The sequence below is a fragment of the Solanum dulcamara genome, chromosome 8 (genome assembly GCF_947179165.1).
Source record: "Solanum dulcamara chromosome 8, daSolDulc1.2, whole genome shotgun sequence".
In the NCBI taxonomy this organism is placed as follows: Eukaryota; Viridiplantae; Streptophyta; class Magnoliopsida; order Solanales; family Solanaceae; genus Solanum; species Solanum dulcamara.
Window position 1 is genome coordinate 9,898,453 of NC_077244.1, and position 21,660 is coordinate 9,920,112.

Below are 21,660 nucleotides of genomic sequence, written 5' to 3' on the forward strand. Positions count from 1 at the left end.
ACAACATCAACACCAATAAAGTCATATTAATAGGAGACAAAACTCATTCAAACATAAACCATACCAAGAAACTCTATTCTCATGGACCTCTAACCTCAAAGCAAGAGTAGGGCACATGGGTGGACTCAACCCATATTTTGGATAGCCTTACATACTTTAGTAAAGACTTGAAGAAAACCTTGTGGTTGGGTTTTCAATGGAGAACTCGAATCTAGAAGCTCTTGGAAGCAATTCCTTGTTAGAAATGGAAAAGAAGAAGAAGAGAGAGAGAGAGAGGGGGCTGAAAATATATTCCCAAATTGGTCAAGGATGATATATATATAATTTGGGACAATTCCCAAATTGCCCCTTCTCAAAAGTTCTAAAACAAATAGGCTAAAACGCTCCTGGCGTGATAGTGGCGCGTTGCGCCATTGCAGCGCCAGGCCGATTACGACTAAAACCTGCACATCTGTTAGTGGCGCACCGCGCCAAGGGCCAAACTACTGAGGCACATTCTTGGCGCGATAGTGGCACGTCGCGCCCTTACAGCGCCAAGGCCATATTTTCTGGGTTCTAGAAATTTGGCCTAAAAAACCCTGCACACCTCATAGTGGCATACCGCGCCAGAGACCAAACTACTGAGGTATGTTCCTGGCGTGATAGTGGCATCGCGCCACTGCGGCGCCAAGCCCAGATTCCCAGCTGTTGCAGCCCAGGCCTAAAATTTCTGTTGTGCTAGTTCGTCTTAGGATCGTCATATCTTTTGACTCCGAACTCCAAAATTTACATTCTTGGTGGCATTGGAAGAAAGACTCGACGACCTTTAATTTAATAGGTCGTGGGCCACCCATATTATCGTCCTTCAAAAGATAAGGTCATTAGAAGTCAACCCCTTATGCGAACTCCTCCTCAAACTTAGCCACGACGAATCTTTTGGATTTGATTTGGTCCTAGGGGTCCTTCATGACCCCACATCACCTCTAACACTGATCAATTTCTCAAAGAATCATCTTAACTCATGCAAATGCTCCACAATACTCGAGTTCGACCTTACCCGAATACTGAGGTGGCGTGCGCAAATCAGGCTCGCCCGGAGTCGGTTTCCTGTGCTGCATACCCAATGCCCCGGCATTATCGCGCACAACCGGTCGCCCTTCGCCCCGCGCGCTACCGGCCGACATCCGCCCTGCCTCGGCCGGCCGACATGTCAAGCGCCCAGGCGACCTGCAACGTCGGCAGCGTGCAGGTGTTACAGGTGTCAAGTGTGAGGTGTTTACAAATCATCGTAGTGTACAACATGTGTTCACTCAAAAGGATTTGATTTAAGGTAGAGAGGATGGGTGGTATTGCTCAAGGATTATGATATCATCATTCAGTCATCTAAGTAAGGCCAACGTGGTGGTAGAAAAGAAAGACAATTAGCATGGACAGTTTAGCTTCATTGAAGGTGTCCAAGTGACTCTTAGCTAGAGAGATCCAAGCTTGAAGTCTAAATTCATGCAGTTGGGCATCTCAGAGAGGGGTAGGGTGTTAACCAGTATTGAGGTTACCTCTTTTTTTATTAAGAAAATCAAAGCTAAGCAGTTTGAAGATGGGGATTTGAACAAGCATAGAATTAAGGTGGTGTCTGGTGAGGGTCAAGATGTCACTCTCGATGTGGTGGAGTGCTCAGTTTTAGGAAAAGGGTTTGTTTCGTCTAGTTGTTGATTTGATCTAAGATGTGTTGACAGAGTCTCATGGTTTGCGGTATTCTATTTATCAGGGTATGACCAAGATGTATCATGATTTGAGAAAATTTTATTGGTTTTCTAGCTAACTGAGTTTGTGGCTAAGTGTCAAATTTTTCAACAGGTGAAGTATGAACACCAAAGGCCTACAGGTTTGCTTTAGAGAATGCACATTCTTGAATGGAAGAGAGAAAGGACAGCCATGAATTTTGTGGTGGGGACCTTGCGAAATTATGACTCAATTTGGGTTATTGTTAATAGGTTGACTAAATTAGCTCACTTCTTTTCAATCAGAGTAGATTATAATGCTCAACAGTTGACAAAGATTTATGTCAAGAAAATAATAAGGTTGCATAGGGTGCCTTTTTCTATCATTTCGTACTGTGGTACCCAGTTTACTTCAAAGTGCTGGAGTAAGTTTCATGAGAAGTTAGATAAGATGACAACTTCATATGCATATTTCACAACTTAGCTTGCGAATGTACAAGTTACGCTCAAAGAGAGTAAACTTGCAAAATAATAAATAAATTGACTTCGAATATAAATTTAATGACAACTCCAAAAACGGATATTCGTGCACTTTGCCTTCAAGGAAAGTACTATTTTTGTTTGTTGGTCTAATACAATAAGTCCAAAAAGTTGGGCCCAATTAAAAGTTTATTCAAACGGGCCAACTCTCTCAAGTCCAATTCATGAGTATGATATTTGAAAGATAAGTTTATTTTTAGTTTGCAATAATATTCAATTCAAACAATAATAATTTTGTAAAATTTAATTTTTTATTAATTGCATGATTTATATTTTAAATAAGTTGATCTTTAATTTTATCCTTCAAAATAGACTGATTTTTAAACTTATTCCTTAACAATCAAATTATTTGTCTTGAGGGACAATACTTAAAAGTTAAAACTCAGCATAAAATATGGATAAAAGTGAAAAGGAGTCCATTTGTATCTGTTTATCCTATGGCTTCAAGCCCAAGGCCCAACTATTAAAGTGAGTTGGGCGCTCAACTCACTTTCAGTACATTTTTTCATCCTCAGACAGATGGTCGATCGGAGAGGACAATTCAAGTGTAGGAGGACATGTTAAGAGCATGTGTGATTTACTTTGGAGTTCATTGTGATCAGTTCTTGCCCTTGTCCGAGTTCACTTACAACAATAGCTATTACTCTAGCATTGATATGGCACTATTTGAAGTATTTTATGGGAGGGAATGTAGATCACCTATAGAGTCGTTTGAGGCTAGAAATGTGAAACCTTTGGGAGTTGATTTGATAAGGGAAGCAAAGAAAAAGGTAATGGGTATTCAAGCCAAGTTTTTGGCAGCCCAAAGTAGATACAAGGAGTATGCAGACCGCAAGGTGATAGATATGACATTTTAGGCTAGTGAACAAGTCCTCTTGAAGATGTCACCTATATAAGGAGTTATGATATTTGGAAAAAGGGGTAAGCTTAGCCTTCACTATATTGGTCCATTTGAGATTTTTGACTGCGTGAGGCCAATGACTTATAGGTTGGCTCTACCATTTGTATCTATGTTTAAGAGGTACCATGAGGATGGAAATTACATTATTAAGTGGAATTCGATCTTGTTAGATAAGGATAATCAGTATGAGGAGGAACCCGTTGCATTTTTTTATCATAATATCCAAAAGTTGAGAACTAAAGAAATCAAATTGGTAAAGCTAAGGTGCAATGGAAGCGTAGTCTGATTGAGGAAGCCACTTGAAAAACTGAGAAGGACATGCGGGATAAGTACCCTCAGTTGTTTGAGGATTTAGGTAGTATTTTATTCTTGACTTAGCCCAATTTTCTTGTTTGATCACTCGGAGATGAGTGATGAGTAAATTAGTATCTATTGTAACAATTTATTCCGGAAAACAAGTAGTGTAAGAGTTGGTCCAGAAAAACTTTTGTGTAGTATCTTAGAAATTTCAGGCTAGGATAGTCTTAGATGAAATCTGAGCGAGCTGAGGTTTAGGTCAATCCGGAAATGGATTGGGGTTAATGTCTAATCTTGGGTTTGATTTTATGATAGCTAAGGCGTTAAGGAATCTGTAGGGCTTTTCGGAAGTGAATTCGGGTGAGTAGAACTTCTGATATCAAACTTGGCGTGAATGGGTTATTTTAGAACATCAAGGTTTGAGGTTGTGTTACAAAATAAGGGCTTGGGGGAAGAATTATGAGTTTTTGTCTCCGTGCAAGTCGTGAATGGGTTAATGATTATTTTCTTCATGATTGAGATCGCGGACACACTCTTGTGTTCTCGGAGACTGAGCAAGTTAGGCCTTCCCTTTCACGGTCAAGCTCGTGCAATCACGAAGAGTATTGGAGCGAAGGTCAACTCTCTAATTAACTGTTGTTATCGTGGTTATTCTGTCGTGTTCATAAAAAAATCAATATTTTTTTATTTCACTATCGCGGTCCAAGGTTACATGAAAAAAATGTCTCCTTAAGCAGTCAACCCATTTTTACTCTTTTCTACCACGACACCTCTTCCGCAATCGAAATGCACAAAATTTGGCCTAAAATCTGTTGTAAGGAATCACTCCGAGCCCCTTGTATTTCAATTTAGAACCATAACAACAATTCACAAATAGTATAGTTACATAAATACTCAAAATGTGATAATTGATTATTATATTATTATATTTGCTTATGCAATTCCAATATTGTTGTTCAAGGATGATGATAGTTAAAGGTGAGGTAGGCAACATGGCTGAGGGACCCTATATGAGCCCTTGAAAGGATAATGGAACCAACACCACTATGCTGTGGGCAGTGGGACACTTTGAAAACAAATAGATAAAACAATATGTGAACTCATGGGAAAAAAACAGAATAAGGACACAACAAAATCCAATTCCAATTCAAGTTAAAAAACAAACAGAATCAGTACAAACACTAACTAATTCTTGCCCTCCTACTCAATCATTTTGTCTTCCTTCACCCCAGAGACCAACCCCATTTCTCTTTTGTACTTTTCTCCACTATAAATATATATATTTTTTTCATTTTAACAACTATAGACACACTTTATAATATCGTTAGTTCAATAAATTTTGTTTGTGTTTCACGTGATTGACATTAGTTATATAAAAATTCTTTTTATCGACCTTACAAGTTGATGGACCTAATTCTTACACTTTTGAATCTGCTAAATTGTGATCAGGAAAAAAATTAAGTCTGACACGATTGTGTAAGGTACAAAATAAAATTGTTTAGTTATTATTATATGAGAATTTTTTTTTATATCCTCCTTAACTATAAACAATTTAAACATTTTTAGCTAGTTGGTAAAAACAAATTTATTTGTTGTAACAGATGTGTTGAATAAAGTAAATTGACGTGATAATCAAATCTGGGTGAAGTAATATCGTTAATTTGGCCCAGCGTTATCAAGAAAAGGTTTTATTTCTTTAGTTTTTTCTAGTGCATTAAAACTACACAAAATAGATTCAATTATGAAATTATTTATCAAAAATGGATTCAATCCAATCTATTTAGACTTAATGTACCAACGACCCAAACTATTTACCTACTTATCTCATTTTCTTCTTTTTTATTTCGTGAATGATGTCAGCATGACATCAGCTTCACTATTATGAATTAATCTTTTGTAATACTCAGTCGATATGTTGGTACCGTAGGTATCATATAGAACTGAGTTTAATCATCTGTGATATTACATCGGTATATTGATACCTTATCAGTATCATAGGATTTGGCTCTTTTTTTAACAAATAAATAAGAAACAATTAAAAGAAAAATATTAAAGTCACAATCGTATTTATTAAACTCTAAATTAGTAGAAAGTATATTTTTATTTAAAAAAATCTCTTTTTGCAAATTTAAAAAAAGTTGTATCTAAACTATGACTCTTTTTTAACTGTTTTTAAATTCAAATATTAAAGAATTGAAACATAGCTCAATGATAGCATGATAGTATGTAGATATACCGTAATGATATCATGGATGATTGAATAATCTCACCGAATGACTAAAGCAAACATCAATGAAAATAATGAAGCATTTAAAAATAAATATTTTACCTTTTTGGGATATAAGTATTATTTTCCTTTATATATATTATATATATATATACACTTAGTCTATCTAAATGGGCTGATCAATGGACCTCGTGTAGCACATGACATATATATAATTCTTCCAAAGTGTGAAGTGTCAAGAAGACCAAGTTTTATCACATATTATTGCTTGTGGAAGATGCTTTTTAAATTGAAAATGGCCATGCAGAGAACAACTCATGTTCCACTAAAACTTGTCAAACTAGAAAAGCACAGCACCCATTCGAGGATTTTAGAGTTTGATTGGTACAATTCATAGTAGCTAGCGTCTTTGGCCATATAAGTGAAGAATTGTAAATACTAGAGGCTATATGGTTTACTTAATTTCATTTTTGTTCAACTAATTCATTTGAAAATTTAAATTTAAGTTGTAGGTAATATAGTATAATAAAAAATATTTTCAAATTTAAATTTATTAACTCAATTTATTAATATGCAGATAAGTTAAATCATTATAAACACATTAAGATATTAATTATCAATTATGAATAGTTATCAATTTAATCGTTAAACAAATTAAATGAAAGGAAGATACTTTACTTGAAGAGGGAGGAACCCAGTAATGATGATAGTGCTCCTCCTCGTAAACTGAAATATTCGTCAGCCAGCCGTATTTAATTGTCAGGTGTTTTTGTCGGAATATATGGTGGGCCCTCCTACATCCATGTAAGCTTTAACGATAATGTAATGTAAATTGGGAAATGACGAAAAATAAAACAAAGAGAATTAAATTTAAATATTGTTGGTGAAATTATAAATTATAATTGAAAATAAAATAAAAAAAGATTAAAAATTTTTTACACTGAGGCGCGGATATCTTACTCTTTTAAGAAAATTCAAGTTTATTATAGTAAAAAGTTTTATCAATTTAGCAGTAATCTTCTTGATTTGTCTCTTCCATGATACAACAGTCTAATCACAAAATACAATTCAACAAACTCTGAGAAAGAATTGAGTCCAAAACTCCACAAGAACTTTCAAAAACAGCAAAAACTTAAAATATAATTAGGCTCCTTAAATACATTTTGTCTAATTACGTTCCATAGTTATAGTTTCAATTGTTATGACAATTTCTATTTGTATATCTCGTTGCATTATACAAATTGGCATTACTCGTTTGTATATCTCGTTGCATTATACAAATTAGACTTTCAAATAGATTGTATATACAAATACAAATTTGTTTTAGTTATTTGTATATGAGCCCTTAAATTCACTTTGTATACAAATGCAAATTTTTAGATATTTGTATATGAGATCCCACAAATTTGTATATGAGCCCTGAAATATACAAATACAAAAAAAATACACATTTGCTTTAGAGATTTGTATATAATCCCCAATTTTCAAATTTATATATGAGCCCATAGATTTATATGATAGCAAATTTCATTAAATTATAACCGTGATGCGCAATTATGTGAAACTATAACCATATTAAATAATAAACTAGTAATTTTTGCCAATTCACATAATTTTCCCAAGAAAATATTGTCCTTTAACTAAATAAAACTCTCTTTTAATGAATTTTTATGCCTTTTTATTGTACACAAAATAATTTAAGATCATTACTATTTATAAATGGGAAATTCTTTCTTACATTAAATAGGAAGAATGTGGGTAATAATATGAATAAATAAATAAATAGTTAAAAGGTTACATAAGTTACCATGTGTCACAACGCGAAATTGGGTGTGATTACACTCGTCTAACCCATCAAGGCGAATTAGCCTAAGAGTCTAAATACTTCAAAAATAAATGGCAATAAAATCAAAAATGTAAAGTCTAACACGATATAGATAAGGATAAGCGAAACATAGATTCTAAACCACCCAAGACTTGGTGTCATATGTACAAGCCACTATTTCGACATAAATGAAAAATGTACAAGTCTATATGTCTCAGTTCTCAAGTAGAACAAAACATAAAGTAAATGGGCGGCGAGAGTCTGTCGAAGAAGACAAGTTGCTACCTCTCACGCGTCCAAAAGCTCTGGCCAATCAACAGAAGCACTAAGAACAGGAGGTGCCGGACTCAGATCCTACATAAATATAGAAGCAAGTGGTGAACACCAACAACACAGTACTCAGCAAAATGAAAACGAAACCCTAAGTAAAACAATGCGGAACACAGGTACTCCTGACATCCCAACCACAATTCTCCACAACTACACACCTACACTCACACAACCCAATCTATACAGTTTATATTACAATTATACCAGAATACTAGACAGTCCATAAGTAGAGAGTACATATACGTTCTCACCATCATACTCAGCAAACACAGGAAATCTCAATCATAATCAAACACAGAATGAAATAGATGCAAATGCAATGTCAAATAATCGTGATGCATGTCTATCCTATGATACACATCCGATGATCACCTTAGATCGAAACTATGGGGGCCTCACACAGACTATGTATCTGTCGGAAAAGACCTCGACTATAACATCCATTGGTAAAGACCTCGGTCAATATCTTCCGAAAAAGACCTCGACCATATATCCGCTGAAAAAACCTCGACAGCCGGAAGAGACCTCAATAAATCACCTCGACCGTAGAAACCTCACTCCTAATATCTAGTATCTCATTTATATCATTTCTCAGCCATCAATGATAAGTATATGCACAAGTAATGAGTGAAACAGGATAAATATTCACATATAATGTCATATAGTCCACAATCACACAATAAGCCAATGTCTCGTAATTCACAATATTTAGACAATTACCCCTATTCGAATTTCATTATCACACTTCAAATCATATAATTTAACTCAATCTAATGATCCAACACACCCTAATTCTCTCACATAGGAAAATACAAGGTTCATCATACTTAACAAAGGCTAGAATTTTACTTGCCTTAGCCAAAAGTCACGAACAATCCGAACTCAAAGATTTTTCCCTTTGACGATACTCCAAATCACCATAATCTAATCAAATATAGACTCACAGTCATATTTCGAAGCTATTGACACTAAAATCAAGCAATTCGGGTGAAAAGGGAAAATGATCAAAAATTCCATATCGAAAATCGAACTCGAAATCTGATTATTTTTAGATGAAAATGTTCCTCAAGTAATCATGAATCTAATGGTGAAAAACATTTAAAATCGAGGTTGAAAGGAGTTCAAAATCCCCATTTCTCCTTCAAAAGTCCATGTTCAAGAAAACCTACAATTTTCAATTTGAAATTCACAATTTGAAGTTAAAATTCGAAAATATTCAATGGAAATTGAAGGAAAGTGTTAGAAATACATCATCCAAAAGTTTTGTCATGATAAACCTCAAAGAAATCGCCTAAACCGATCTTGAAAATATTAAAAATGGTGAAAACACCTTAAACCTCGTCTAAACCCTCTCCGATGCTGCTTTAGCGATTGGACCTTCACTTTAGCGGAGGTTTGCTTAAGGGATCCTAGTTTTCTTTCACAAACCCCACCTAAGTGAGCCCCTTCTCTTAAGCGATGGGTATTGCTTAAGTGAAGGTTCTCTTTAGCGAACCTGATCTGCTTATGCGGACCCTATATCAGCACCAGTAAAAGAATGAGCTAAGTCACAATTCAAGCCTCCAATAGGACCCTCGAGATTCGTTCGGAACGCCGTATACACAAACCATATATGCGATCCTACTAAATTCAACGTTCCGGACTCAACGGAATCATCAAAATTTAAATTCGAGGCCTCTTTGACCCAAAATCCTATAAATCACAACTAAATTAGTTTCGGTACTTGAAATATCCAAAATACCTTCGGGACTTCTAAAAATTATAACTAATCAATTCCTAACATTAGAATCACCTCTCAAAATCATTAGAACCATCAGAAATCCAATCCGAGCACTCGAACCCCAAATATTGACAAAGTCAAATTTGAATCAAACATTAAATCAATTCCCAACTCCGGATCTAAAATCCAGGTTTCAACTCCAAATCTGGTGCCGACAACTCTCATAGACTACTTTTCATATCCTGAAATTGATGGAATCAATGGATTTTCATTCTGAGACTTAAAACTCCAAATGACTCTGAAACTCGAAATTTGACAACTTAAGCCTTTAAAGCCCATTTCTCAACAAAACCTCAACTTTTCACAAGATTTCCAAAAACTAATTTTCAGCCTCAACCAAAAGTGACTCGGAGAAACTAACGGGAGGGGTAAAATAATAGTTTTATCAAATATGTTAAAAATGACCCCCGGAATTATTACATCATCCACTACTAAAAACCATGTTCGTCCTCGGATATAGAGCAACGAACATACCTGGAGTCTCAAAAAGATGGGGTAACGGGCCCGTATGTTTGGCTCTAACTTCCATGTAGCCTCTCCCACGGGCTGATGCCGCCACTGGAACTTCACTGAAGCTATCGCCTTAGTCCTCAATTTCTTGACCTACCTTTCCAAAATAGCCATAGACTCATCCTCATATTCCAAATTTGGTCTCAACTCAACAGAACCATGAAAAATCATATGAGACTCATCTAGAATGTAGCGCGTAGCATCGAGACATGAAATATTGGATGCACAAAGGATAGACTAGGTTGAAAGGCAAGTCTGAAGGCCACCTCTCCCACTCGATCTAAGATCTCAAAAGTGCCGATGAACCTAGGTTTGAGTCTGCCCTTCCTCCTAAACCCCATGACACCATTCAAGGGAGAGACCCTCAACCATACCTGGTCACCGACCATGAACACCAAAGGATGAACCCGCCAATCAGCATAGCTCTTTTGGAGACTCTGAGCTGTCAACCGAACCCTCTCCATGGCATCTCTTAGCAGATTAGTGTGTGATAGCCGCCACAGAATCAAACAATCCAATGAGCGATCTATATCTCCGGCCATACAAGGCCTCAAAAGAAGCCATTTGGATGCTGGAATGGTAACTATTATTGTAAGCGAACTCCGCCTGGGGAGAAAAGTACTGATCCCATCGAGCACCAAAATTAATCACACATTCCCGTAGCATATCCTCAAACACTCGAATAGTCCTCTCAGACTGTTTGTCCGTCTGAGGGTGGAATGCGGTACTCAGATCCAATTGGGTACCCAACCTACGCTGCACGACCTCTTAGAAGTGAGATGTGAACAATAAGCCCCGATTCGATATGATAAAAATAGGATCTCCATGAAGTCTAGCTTTCTGACTAATATAGAGCTGAGCCAACCTCTCTGCTGTGAAATTAACCTTAACCAGAATGAAATGTGTAGATTTGGTCAATTGATCGACCAAAACCCAAACAAATACTCCCACGGTAGTGGGCAAAGTTACCACAAAATCCATTGCGATCCTCTTCCACTTCCAAGTGGGAATATACATCCTCTAAAACTCACTCCCGGTCTTCTAGTGCTCACACTTAACCTGCTGGCATGTCAAACACTTAGACACAAACTCAGCGATGTCCTTCTTCATACCACACCACTAATAGTGCTGACACAAGTCGTGATACATCTTTGTTATCCCTAGATTAGAGTGCAATGGGCTTCCTCAAGTATTAATTTGACCAACTCTCCCACCTTGGGTATATAAATGCGACCCACAATCCTCAAAACACCTTCAGAATCAAGCACTGTTTCCTTGGATTCGCCTCTCGTCACCTTGTCTCGAATGAGGCACAACTTCTCATCCTCAAATTGCCTCTCTCGGATCTGATCCTTCAAAGAAGAGGTGGCCTCTATGAAATCAAACACTCAACCCTCATCAAAAAGTTGCAATCTCACCAACCCATTGGCCAATCTTTCAACATCTCTAGCCAAGGGTCGCTCCTCAGCTCGAATAACTGCAAGACTTCTCATGCTAGAAGTCTTCCTACTCAATGCATCGGCCACCATATTGGCCTTCTCGGGGTGACATAGAATGGTCAAATCATAATCCTTAAGAAGTTCAACCCACCTTTTTTACCTCAAATTCAAGTCCCACTGGCTGAAGATGTATTGTAGACTCCGGTGATCGATGAATATCTCACAATAAACTCCATACAAATAATGCCGCCATAACTTCAAAACAAAAATAACCGCCGCAAACTCTAAGAGGACCTTGCATCAGCACCAGCACAAGAATGAGCTAAGTCATAACTCAAGCCTCTGATCCAACCCTCGGGATTTGTTTGGAACCCCGTATACACAAATCATATATGCAACCCTACTAAATTTAACATTCCGGAATCAATGGAATCATCGAAATTTGAATTTGAGACCTCCTTGACATGAAATCCGTTAAGTCGCAACTAAACTAGTTTCGACACTTGAAATATCTAAAATACCCTCGGGACTTCTAAAAATTATAATGAAGTCATTTCTAGTGTTAGAATCACCTTCCGAAACCATTGGAACCATCAGAAATCCAATCCGAGCATCCAAACCCCAAATGTTGACCAAAGTGAAACTTGGATCAAACTTTATCTCAATTTCCAGCCCCGGATCTAAAATCCACGTTTCAACTCCAAATTTGGTTCCAATAACTCTCCTAAACTACTTTCTACATCCCGAAATCGAAGGAATCGACGGATTTTTATTCCGAGACTCAAAACTTCAAACTTCAAAACTCAAAATTTGACAACTTAAGCCCTTAAAGCCTATTTCTCAAGCGAAAACTCAACTTTTCACAAAATTTCCAAAAACTAACTTTCAGACTCAACCAAAAGTGACTCGGGAAAACTAATGAGAGGGGTAAAACGATAATTTTATCAAAATTTTTGAAAATGACTCTCAGGGTCATTACACCATACGTAATGAAATAGAATAATTTAATTCATTAATTTTAAAATTTTGCTCTACCTTTGTTAAAAAGGAAAAAAACGGAGATACTAAATTCCCCATGGGATTCTCTTTGGTTTGAAAATTGAGCACTTTTCTTTAATTATCTTTTACATGATATTTGATATTTATATTAAGATCCAATTAAATATAAATTCATTTATTATAGAACTTATTTTTTGAGGTAACACTTTTATTATGATTTTTTTTCTTTTATTTTAAATGATCTAAATTTTAAATCTCTAAGAGATATATGTCAAAAACACACCTAAATTATCTTTTTTTTTAGTTTCATACCTAAACTATTAGAAGTGTGAGTTTAATACCTAAAGTATTCCTTATTAGTTTGAGAAACACACCTTAGTGGTGTGTGTAATACACACTCTCTACTCTCTTTATTTTTTGAAAAAACATTGCCACATGACATTCCACATGAATAACATATTCCACCTTGATAAAAATTAGACAAATAATTAATATTAGTTAAAAGTTAAAGATTAAAGTATTTCTATCCATAAAAAAGAAATTATTTTTAATAAAATAAATTACTTTTTAAAAAAAGAAATTATTTATTTTAAAAATAAAATTTAAAATATTTTTCTCACGCACTCCATCACCTCTCCTCCCCCCCCCCAACAAAAAAATTCCCGTCCTTTTATTTTTTGAAATTTTTTTTAAAAAATTATAAAATATTTTTTAAAAAATTCATATTTCACCCCCCTCTCCCCACTCCTTCCTAAAATATTTTCTTATTTTTATTTTAAAAAAAAATTATACCCACCGCATCTAACCCTCCGCTCTTAATTTATATATATTTTTTTATATTTTTCTCTTTTTGTGTTAAATATGTACATATATTTTTAGGGAATTAATTTTTTCTACTTGCGCACCGAATATAACAGAAATAAAAATTTTATTTTAAGAAAAGTCTTGCGGCAAGTAAAAAATACTTTTCTAAAATCATATGTATATATCTAACACAAAACGAGAAAAATTTTTGAAAGCGGAGGGTTAGGTAGGGCGGGTTAATTTTTTTTTTTTAAAAAATAAAAATATCTAAATTATTATTTGAAGGGGGAGGGAGATGAAGTAAGAATTTTTTTAAAAAAACTTTTATAAAAGAAATTTAATAAATAAAAATAAAACTAAAAAATTGGGATGGGGTTGGGGGAGGTATGGTGAGAGAAAGTGGTGGATGATGTAAGAAAACTATTTTATATTTTATTTTATAAATTATTTAGGGCGGAAGATAGTAATACTTTAATTTTAATTTTAATTTTAACTAATTCTAATAATTTATTTAATTTTTATTAATATGAAATGTTTTTTCTATGTGGAGTGTAATGTGACAAATTTTTTTAAATGAAAGAGAGAGTGTAATACACACATCATGATGAGCGTGGAATAAAAGAGAGAGATGTGTTTCTCAAACTAATAAGTGATAGTTTAGGTATGAAACTCACACTCCAATAGTTTTTGTATGAAACTCAAGAAAGGGGATAGTTCAGGTGTGTTTTTGATACTTATCTCAGTCTCTAAGTAAAAATGATAAGATCGTAATTATTTCACCGCAATTTATGTGGATAAAATTAGGGGTGAGCATGATCTAGTACTGAAAAGTTCTCTTCGGTAATTTTGATTTAGGATTTTTAAAAATACTATACCATTACCATACGTATGATTCGGTATTTTAAAGTTCGATTTCGATATTTTATGGTACGATAAATCGACTACCATAGTTTGGTCAACTTCAAGTCTTCAACTTACATATATTTGTATAATAAACTATTATGATTTTGACTTTTCAAGAAACGCCTCAATTATATCTTACTAATATCTTATACATGTAAAAAAAATTCAAAATAAAGTACAAACAATTCTCTTTGTTAAATAATCACCCAAAAAGAATATTTAAATAAAAATAGAGTAATCAAAATGTTAACGTCTAAATAATTAGTTACTATTTTATATATTTGCTAATATTATATAATTACATATATATGAATTTCATGTAACTATATACTTTGATATTGTATTTGATTTTTTGATATTTTAATTTTTTTTTATAAATATCAAATATCATATCGAATATCAAACTTATTACAAATACATACCAAATACCATAAAATCTAAATTACAATACTAAAAAATTTAATTTTGATATGATATTAGTATCTACCATATGAGGCCACCGCTAGATAAAATTGAAACACTTCCGATATGCATAATGTCCTTTGCACGAAGCACTAGACGAATCTTGTGTTTGATTTCCCAACCTCATTAGAACCTTCCCTTCTTCCCAAATCAAATCAATACTTCATCATTCTCAATGTCACCACATTAATAAGTGAAAACTTATATAATTTTTTTACACCAACTATAGTGAAATGTTGTCGAGTATTTTATAAAAATTAAAAAAATAAATTGAGGGTGAATAAGTATTTATCTATTCATAATACTATCTTTTAAAAGTTTTACACAATTTAAGCATATTTTAAAATATTAATCATCAGAATATTTATCTAAATGATTTACACACATTAATCTCTTTTATACATTTTACTTATAACACTCTTAACTCATTAAAACAGTAAAGACAAAGCTATTTTAATTTGTTTATCTGTTTCAACTTATTTTTTTACTTTGATTGGTTAGGAAGTCAAAACAAATTTAAAAAGACAAAAAAATTATTAAATTAAACTAAAAATATTTATAATGCCACAACCATTTTAATCTTATGAATTATAATCTTAAATATGCAGTGGATTAATATCTCAATTAATTGATTATTTAAATTTTCAGCTTACTGATAAGGTCGTATTTAGTGTTTCTGTCTAACGTATATAAGACTACTTTTACATCGGGTCTATTAAATATTTGAATAACTTTATAATGAAGAAACTGTCGTGGGAAGGAAAATGCATGCATATTTTTATTTATTTATTTATTGCTTAGCAAAAAAAAGCATGAAGATGCTTTTCTTCATAGGAGATGTCAAGTACTGTTGTTCTAATTTGTAAGGTGAAGCTCGGTTTACTAAACATTCCACATCAGTCCCCCACTATCAGTGTATAATACTGTATGTTTCAATTGACCAGTCAACCTTCATTCATTTCCCTGGGCCTATTGTGTTCCATGTGCCCCCACCATTCCTACTTTATATTTTTTTATTTCAATTTATGTGTGATAATAATTAATAAATATTTAAATAGGTGGTTTCATTTCATAATTTGAAATTATGAAATAAAATTAGTGTTTGTATACGAGATAAAATCTCAAATTTTTTAAAAAGTTTGATTTAAAAATTTTATATCATAATTGCATATTTTTAAATATAAAATTTAATCCACACACTTATATTTTGTTAAAAAAACTCCATTTTGTATATACATAGATTTTTATGAGAATATCAAAAGGAATGAAATATTTACAAAATATGAACATGATGATATATTTACTAAAGATATTGACTAATAATTGAGTCAAAAGCAAAAAGGAATATACCACAATTCATGTTTAATTTTATCTTTTTATTGAATTAGAGTTAGATCAATAAATATATTTTTTTAGAATAACATTTTTGATAATGTATTATACTTTAGTTGTAATTTTTCCGACTGCTACATGAAACATCTAAATTGAAAGAATTAAAAATGGAAATTGGGGACGAGGAAAAAGCCATTATCATTGGATCCAAAGACAATCCATTCGCAGCAGTGGCATCAATAATTGATCTTTTGATTGTTTTCTTTTATGATTATGATGATTTACGTTACATAAGAAGTATCACTAACATACACCCTCCGTTTTATATTTACTTACAACATTGACTTGACATAATTCTTTATAATAATTTTATTTTATTATTTTAATTTATTTGATAAATAAAATTATTGGTTCAAAAAGTGCTATATTTATTTGGAGGGAAATTTTACCCTAATTTAGGATTCTAATTCATACCGATCTTGAAAAGAAAAAGAATGTGATCAATCATTAATTATGTGATCAGCATTTGATCGTTTGGAATCTATAATTGGATTGTTTAATGAAACAATATAAAGATACATGTTCCTTTTATCTACTCCGTTGCGATATATCTTTCAAATAAATGTTAAGTTGGAATTTTATTTTTATGAGTTTTGAATTTTATAACGATAATTTAAAGTGATAGTAATTAAATTTTAAATTTAATATTTATATCTATTTAATAAATTTATTAACACAAATAAATATAATATTTAAAAAAATCTATTGAATTTGATGGAACCCATAAGTACTACGCTGTCCGTCTCATATTAATTACGTGAAGATAAATTATAACACGTCATTTTAGTTATGAAAGAATTTTATGTTTAGCACTTCTTATAGTTAGACAAACAAATATTCAGAGAAAAATACAGAAGGAAGCAGCATCAACTTTTTTTTTATTTTTTATTCGATGTCCAATATTTATATTAGAGTCTGATAAAATTTAGATTTACATCAGAAAGTCCACATTAAAAAATAAGATACTTCCTAATAAAACGATTTCGTACTCAAAAAATTCAAACTTAAAATCTCTAATTAACAATAAACGAATACTTACCTTTCTACTGCGATCTTCGTTGGTTCAACAACTTTTTACTTAGCTCATGATTAGTTTTTTTCTTTTAGAAGATAATTTTGCTGGCATAACAGAAATGACATGGGCAAAACAATTAGGTGAGCTTGCATAATAAGACAAAATATGAGGTTTACATCATCAATCACACCCTTACTTTTTTATTTTCTGTTTTTATTTGGTATTTTGTGTTTCTTATTCGAAGAGTGATATCTACTCTTATTTTGGGATAGAATAATTTGGATTCATATTAAAAGATTATTTTTAATTTTAATTTTGACACTTAATATTAAATTTGTTCTATTTCAACTCTTTAACTCCATCTTTTTATGTATCATTTAAATACAAGATAGTTATTTTTATTTATACTACTCATGAACTACAATTTCGGACTTTAAAATTTGACACACATTCGTTTAATTTTAGTAAAAAAAATTTAAAATAACGAATATTTGTTGATTTTCTTTTTATAATTTTTATGTGAAAAATAACCAATGAAAGTGCATTGGTTTATTTTAAAAATAAATCACTGACAATTCAACGTAATCCAATTGATTTTAGCATTTTAATAGTGTTATTAAAAATAAATTAGAGTCCTTTTATTTTTACCCATATTAAAGATGAGCTCTTTTTATTTGTAATGGAGCTGAGTAAGAAATTTAAAAAGTGAATATTTGAATCAAACCTAGATGATATAAATAATATGAAAAAAATAAAATGTCTAGTGTTACTTAATTGGAGTTCATATCTTTTTGTTATATATATATTATCATGCAATAATTAATTTTATATCGAATAATATTTTTTATATTTAAAATAATCCTCGTCTGTTTCAATTATATAACTTATATAACAATAAATTAGAGTCCTTCAAATATATTTTAATTATTTTTTTAATAATTTAATTTTAAAATATTCACTTTTATCTTTCCCAGAATAATTCAGTCACACAAATATCTCGAAGGTATTGTTGTACTTCCCATGCTATTTGGTCCCACAAACTCGTTAAAATTTCAATACTATCATGATTCATGTGAACATTGCTTTATATGCGTGCTGAGGACTAGTACTTAGTTAAATATACACGAATCCCCATAAGCTTCTACTATCAATATAATATTCTCTCTCATATTCAATTGTGGTGTAGGGTCGAAGAGGTTCATTTCCTTTTATTTCAAGTTATATAATATGGTTTAAAATTTTAAAAATGAAATAATTTAATTTTAATTATGAATTTAAATATGAATTTTTAAAATAAAATTTATATATTTAAATTTATCAAAAATATACAATATAAATTGAAATGGAAAAATATTATTTTACAAAAAATTATGAATTTTTTTATGTACTTACTTTTTTTTATATTTTAAACATTTTATAAAAAGTTCAACATGCACTAACCCACACCTCTTCTCGTATCTCTCTCTTTTGTATGTGTGTATAAATATATGGAGTTGAGAGAGTAGTGGTGGGCATAAGTTAATAATCTTGGCTTTTGCATATGATTTACTCTATATATCTCCTTTCATTTAATTCCACTCCAAATTATTCCCACTTCTTTATTCTTCAAAGTTTCTCACATCAATTTTCTCAGATATATATTCAGAGTTTTGATTAATTAACTCTAATATATATATTGAGAAGAATTGTACATGATATGGATATGGATATTTCTAATGCACAAAATTATCACCAGGTAAAGATTATTATTATTTATATTTTTTTGGCACTTTTTTGGGATTTTCTCCCTTGGGTTTCCCCTGTATTATGTTTTTTTTTCACTCTGAAATTGCACTTTCTATGCAATTCTTATTCTATCAGCAGTGGAATTTAACTTGCTAACATTTGGTTGAAATTTGAAAAAGAAAGATGAAAAGTGTTTTTCAAAAGTTAAAATTATGTTTGGATATGCATTTTAATGTGAAATTTTGTGTGTAAAAAACTTCAAACACTCAAAAATTACTAAACCACTCTTTGAAACTTACAAAATTTATTTATAACCTTTTATAATTAAAAACACTGTTTTCAAATTATTTTATTTTATTTTTTAAAAAAAGACTTATGAAATAACTGTCTTTGCATAGGTGAGTGGCTATTAAAATGTGTATTGGAAAAAAAAATCTTCATTTCTTTTCTTATTTTGTTGTTGAGACTTCTAAGTTATATATGTCTTTATTGAAATTACTACTTTTATTTCTTTTAAGTTATATTTAGATTTTAAATTTTCATTTTATTTGAACTATTGTTTAGCTACATCAATTTCTTGAATAAACCATCCAAATTTTAAAAAGTATTTAATTTTTGCTATAGTGAACTTGCAAGTCAGATTAGAGAAGAAGAGAAGTGCACAAACTTATTTTAATTTTGTCTGTTTCTTTTTAATTTAAATTTCCTTATAAATTGTGTATTCCCTCCGTATCGATTTATGGAACTTTTCGTTTTTTGAAATTTAATCTAGGTAGCGTTTGACCAATATTTAAAAATATATTATTTTAATCTTATTTATGTGAGAAAAATTATAACTTAATTATAGTATTTTTCGTATAGTTTTTAAATATATAAATTTTAATTTTAAAGTATTGAGTTTACCCAATTCAAATTAGCTTTAAAAATTATTGGGGGAGTATAGATATTAAAAGTAATAATCTATGAATGAAAAGACAGCATTCATACATATATCAAGAGGTATCAAGATCGTTTTCTTTCTATTCTCCATCCTAATTTATCTGTTGCATTTTCTTTTTTAATCAATTCAAAAAAGAATGATTCAGCACTGTATTTAATAATAATTTAACTTATAAAATGCTCAAAATATACTAAACCATAAGTCTTAAAGGAGCTTTCTTTTCTTAAACTTTATGTCAAATTAAACAACATTACATAAATTATTAGGACGGGACGGAGGGAGTAATTATTAGTATGAAATATTTGGTGCTCTATAATGCATTTTCTGGATTTGTTTATATCAAGTTTTGCTAATCTTTGTTGATTTTTTTATTTTCCATAGGAAATGTCTTCACAAACACTAGAAAGCATGTTGGCATGCACAAAGCCACAGCAAGAAAAGAAACCAAGACCTCAAGATGAAGTACAAAAATGTCCTAGATGTGATTCTGCCAATACCAAATTTTGCTACTACAACAATTATAGTCTCACTCAGCCTAGATACTTTTGCAAATCATGCAGAAGATATTGGACAAAAGGAGGCACATTAAGAAATGTTCCAGTAGGAGGAGGATGTAGGAAGAAACAAAGATCATCATCATCAAAGAGATCAAGTCCAGATAATCAATCCTTGATCACCACCACTACTTGTCCTAATAATCAAATATCATCTCTCACACAATTTTCTTATGATCCCAATGACCTTAGTCTAGCATTTTCTAGGCTCCAAAACCAAGAAAGTGGCCAATTAGTGTGTCCCGAGCTGCAAAGAACAATTCGAACTGAGGCAATCTTTTCTGATTCCCTCTATCTTACTAATTTTGGGAATAGTGCCCATCATGATGTTCTTGAAAACCGTGGCATGTGCATCTCTTCTGCAGAAGCTATTTCTCATGCCAGTTTTCTTGATCCACTTAGGGGTGGATTTCTTGAAACCCCAAATGGCTTCTTGAACCATAATTTGTACTACTATGGATCAATGGGTAATAATGGGAACAATATGGGACATGTTGAAAGTGCAAGTGGAGAAATGGCAACAACTTTAGATCAAGAAGTGAGAAGTGGTATCACAACATCCATTGCATTGAAAGAAGAGATGTGTAGTGACAATAAAATCATGTGGGGATATCCATGGCAGATTAATGGAGATGGAAATGTGTCTGATTTTGAGTACTCAAGCAGGAAAAACTGGAATGGTTTAGGGGTTCCTTCTGGGCATGGACTTCTCAATAGCCCTCTCATGTAGATGTTAGAAAATATGAGTCAATCTTTAAATTGCAAAACAAAATAGATACTATTAAGAGTTTTTGTTTATTAATTACAAGAGGTTTAATGATTATTTTAGTGGCCTTTTGTGCAAGGAGATTTGATTCATCTGAATCATACCTCTCTCTTTAGCTTGTTCTTTCATTGAAATGAAACTTCCAAATTTCTTCTTCACTAGACTAGCAGTAGGCAGTGGCCTATGTAATTTCATACTCTCTTTGTTCCATTTAATATGAGAGAAGAATTGTCTATTATATTTGTATTTTTATTATTTTAATTAATGACATGTTCTTATAATTAAAGGGCAGCCCGGTGCACTAAAGCTCCCGCTATGCGCGGGGTCCGGGGAAGGGCCTGACAAATTCTAAGGATGACTATGATAACAAATTCTAAGGATGCTTTTGAAAGGTGTCAAAATTTTCTGTTTTTTTTTTAATTTACAAAATATGGGTTTGATCTAAATATCCAGTAATTCCATCAAAGGAATCTAGGGAAGGCGAATGTGTATGTAATTTTATTTCTATGAAGGTAGAAATGTTATTTTCAATAGATCCTTGACTCAAGTAAAAC

General features: G+C 32.1%; 1 protein-coding gene across 1 annotated transcript; it reads left to right on the forward strand.

The window, feature by feature from the left end:
* Positions 1-18,580: 18,580 nt before the first annotated feature.
* On the forward strand, positions 18,581-21,344 carry LOC129899578 (dof zinc finger protein DOF2.1-like). The gene is made up of 2 exons (XM_055974586.1): positions 18,581-18,856; positions 20,168-21,344. The coding sequence occupies exons 1-2, from the start codon at positions 18,818-18,820 to the stop codon at positions 21,068-21,070; spliced, it is 942 nt and encodes a 313-aa protein (XP_055830561.1). The 5' UTR covers positions 18,581-18,817; the 3' UTR covers positions 21,071-21,344.
* Positions 21,345-21,660: the final 316 nt, after the last annotated feature.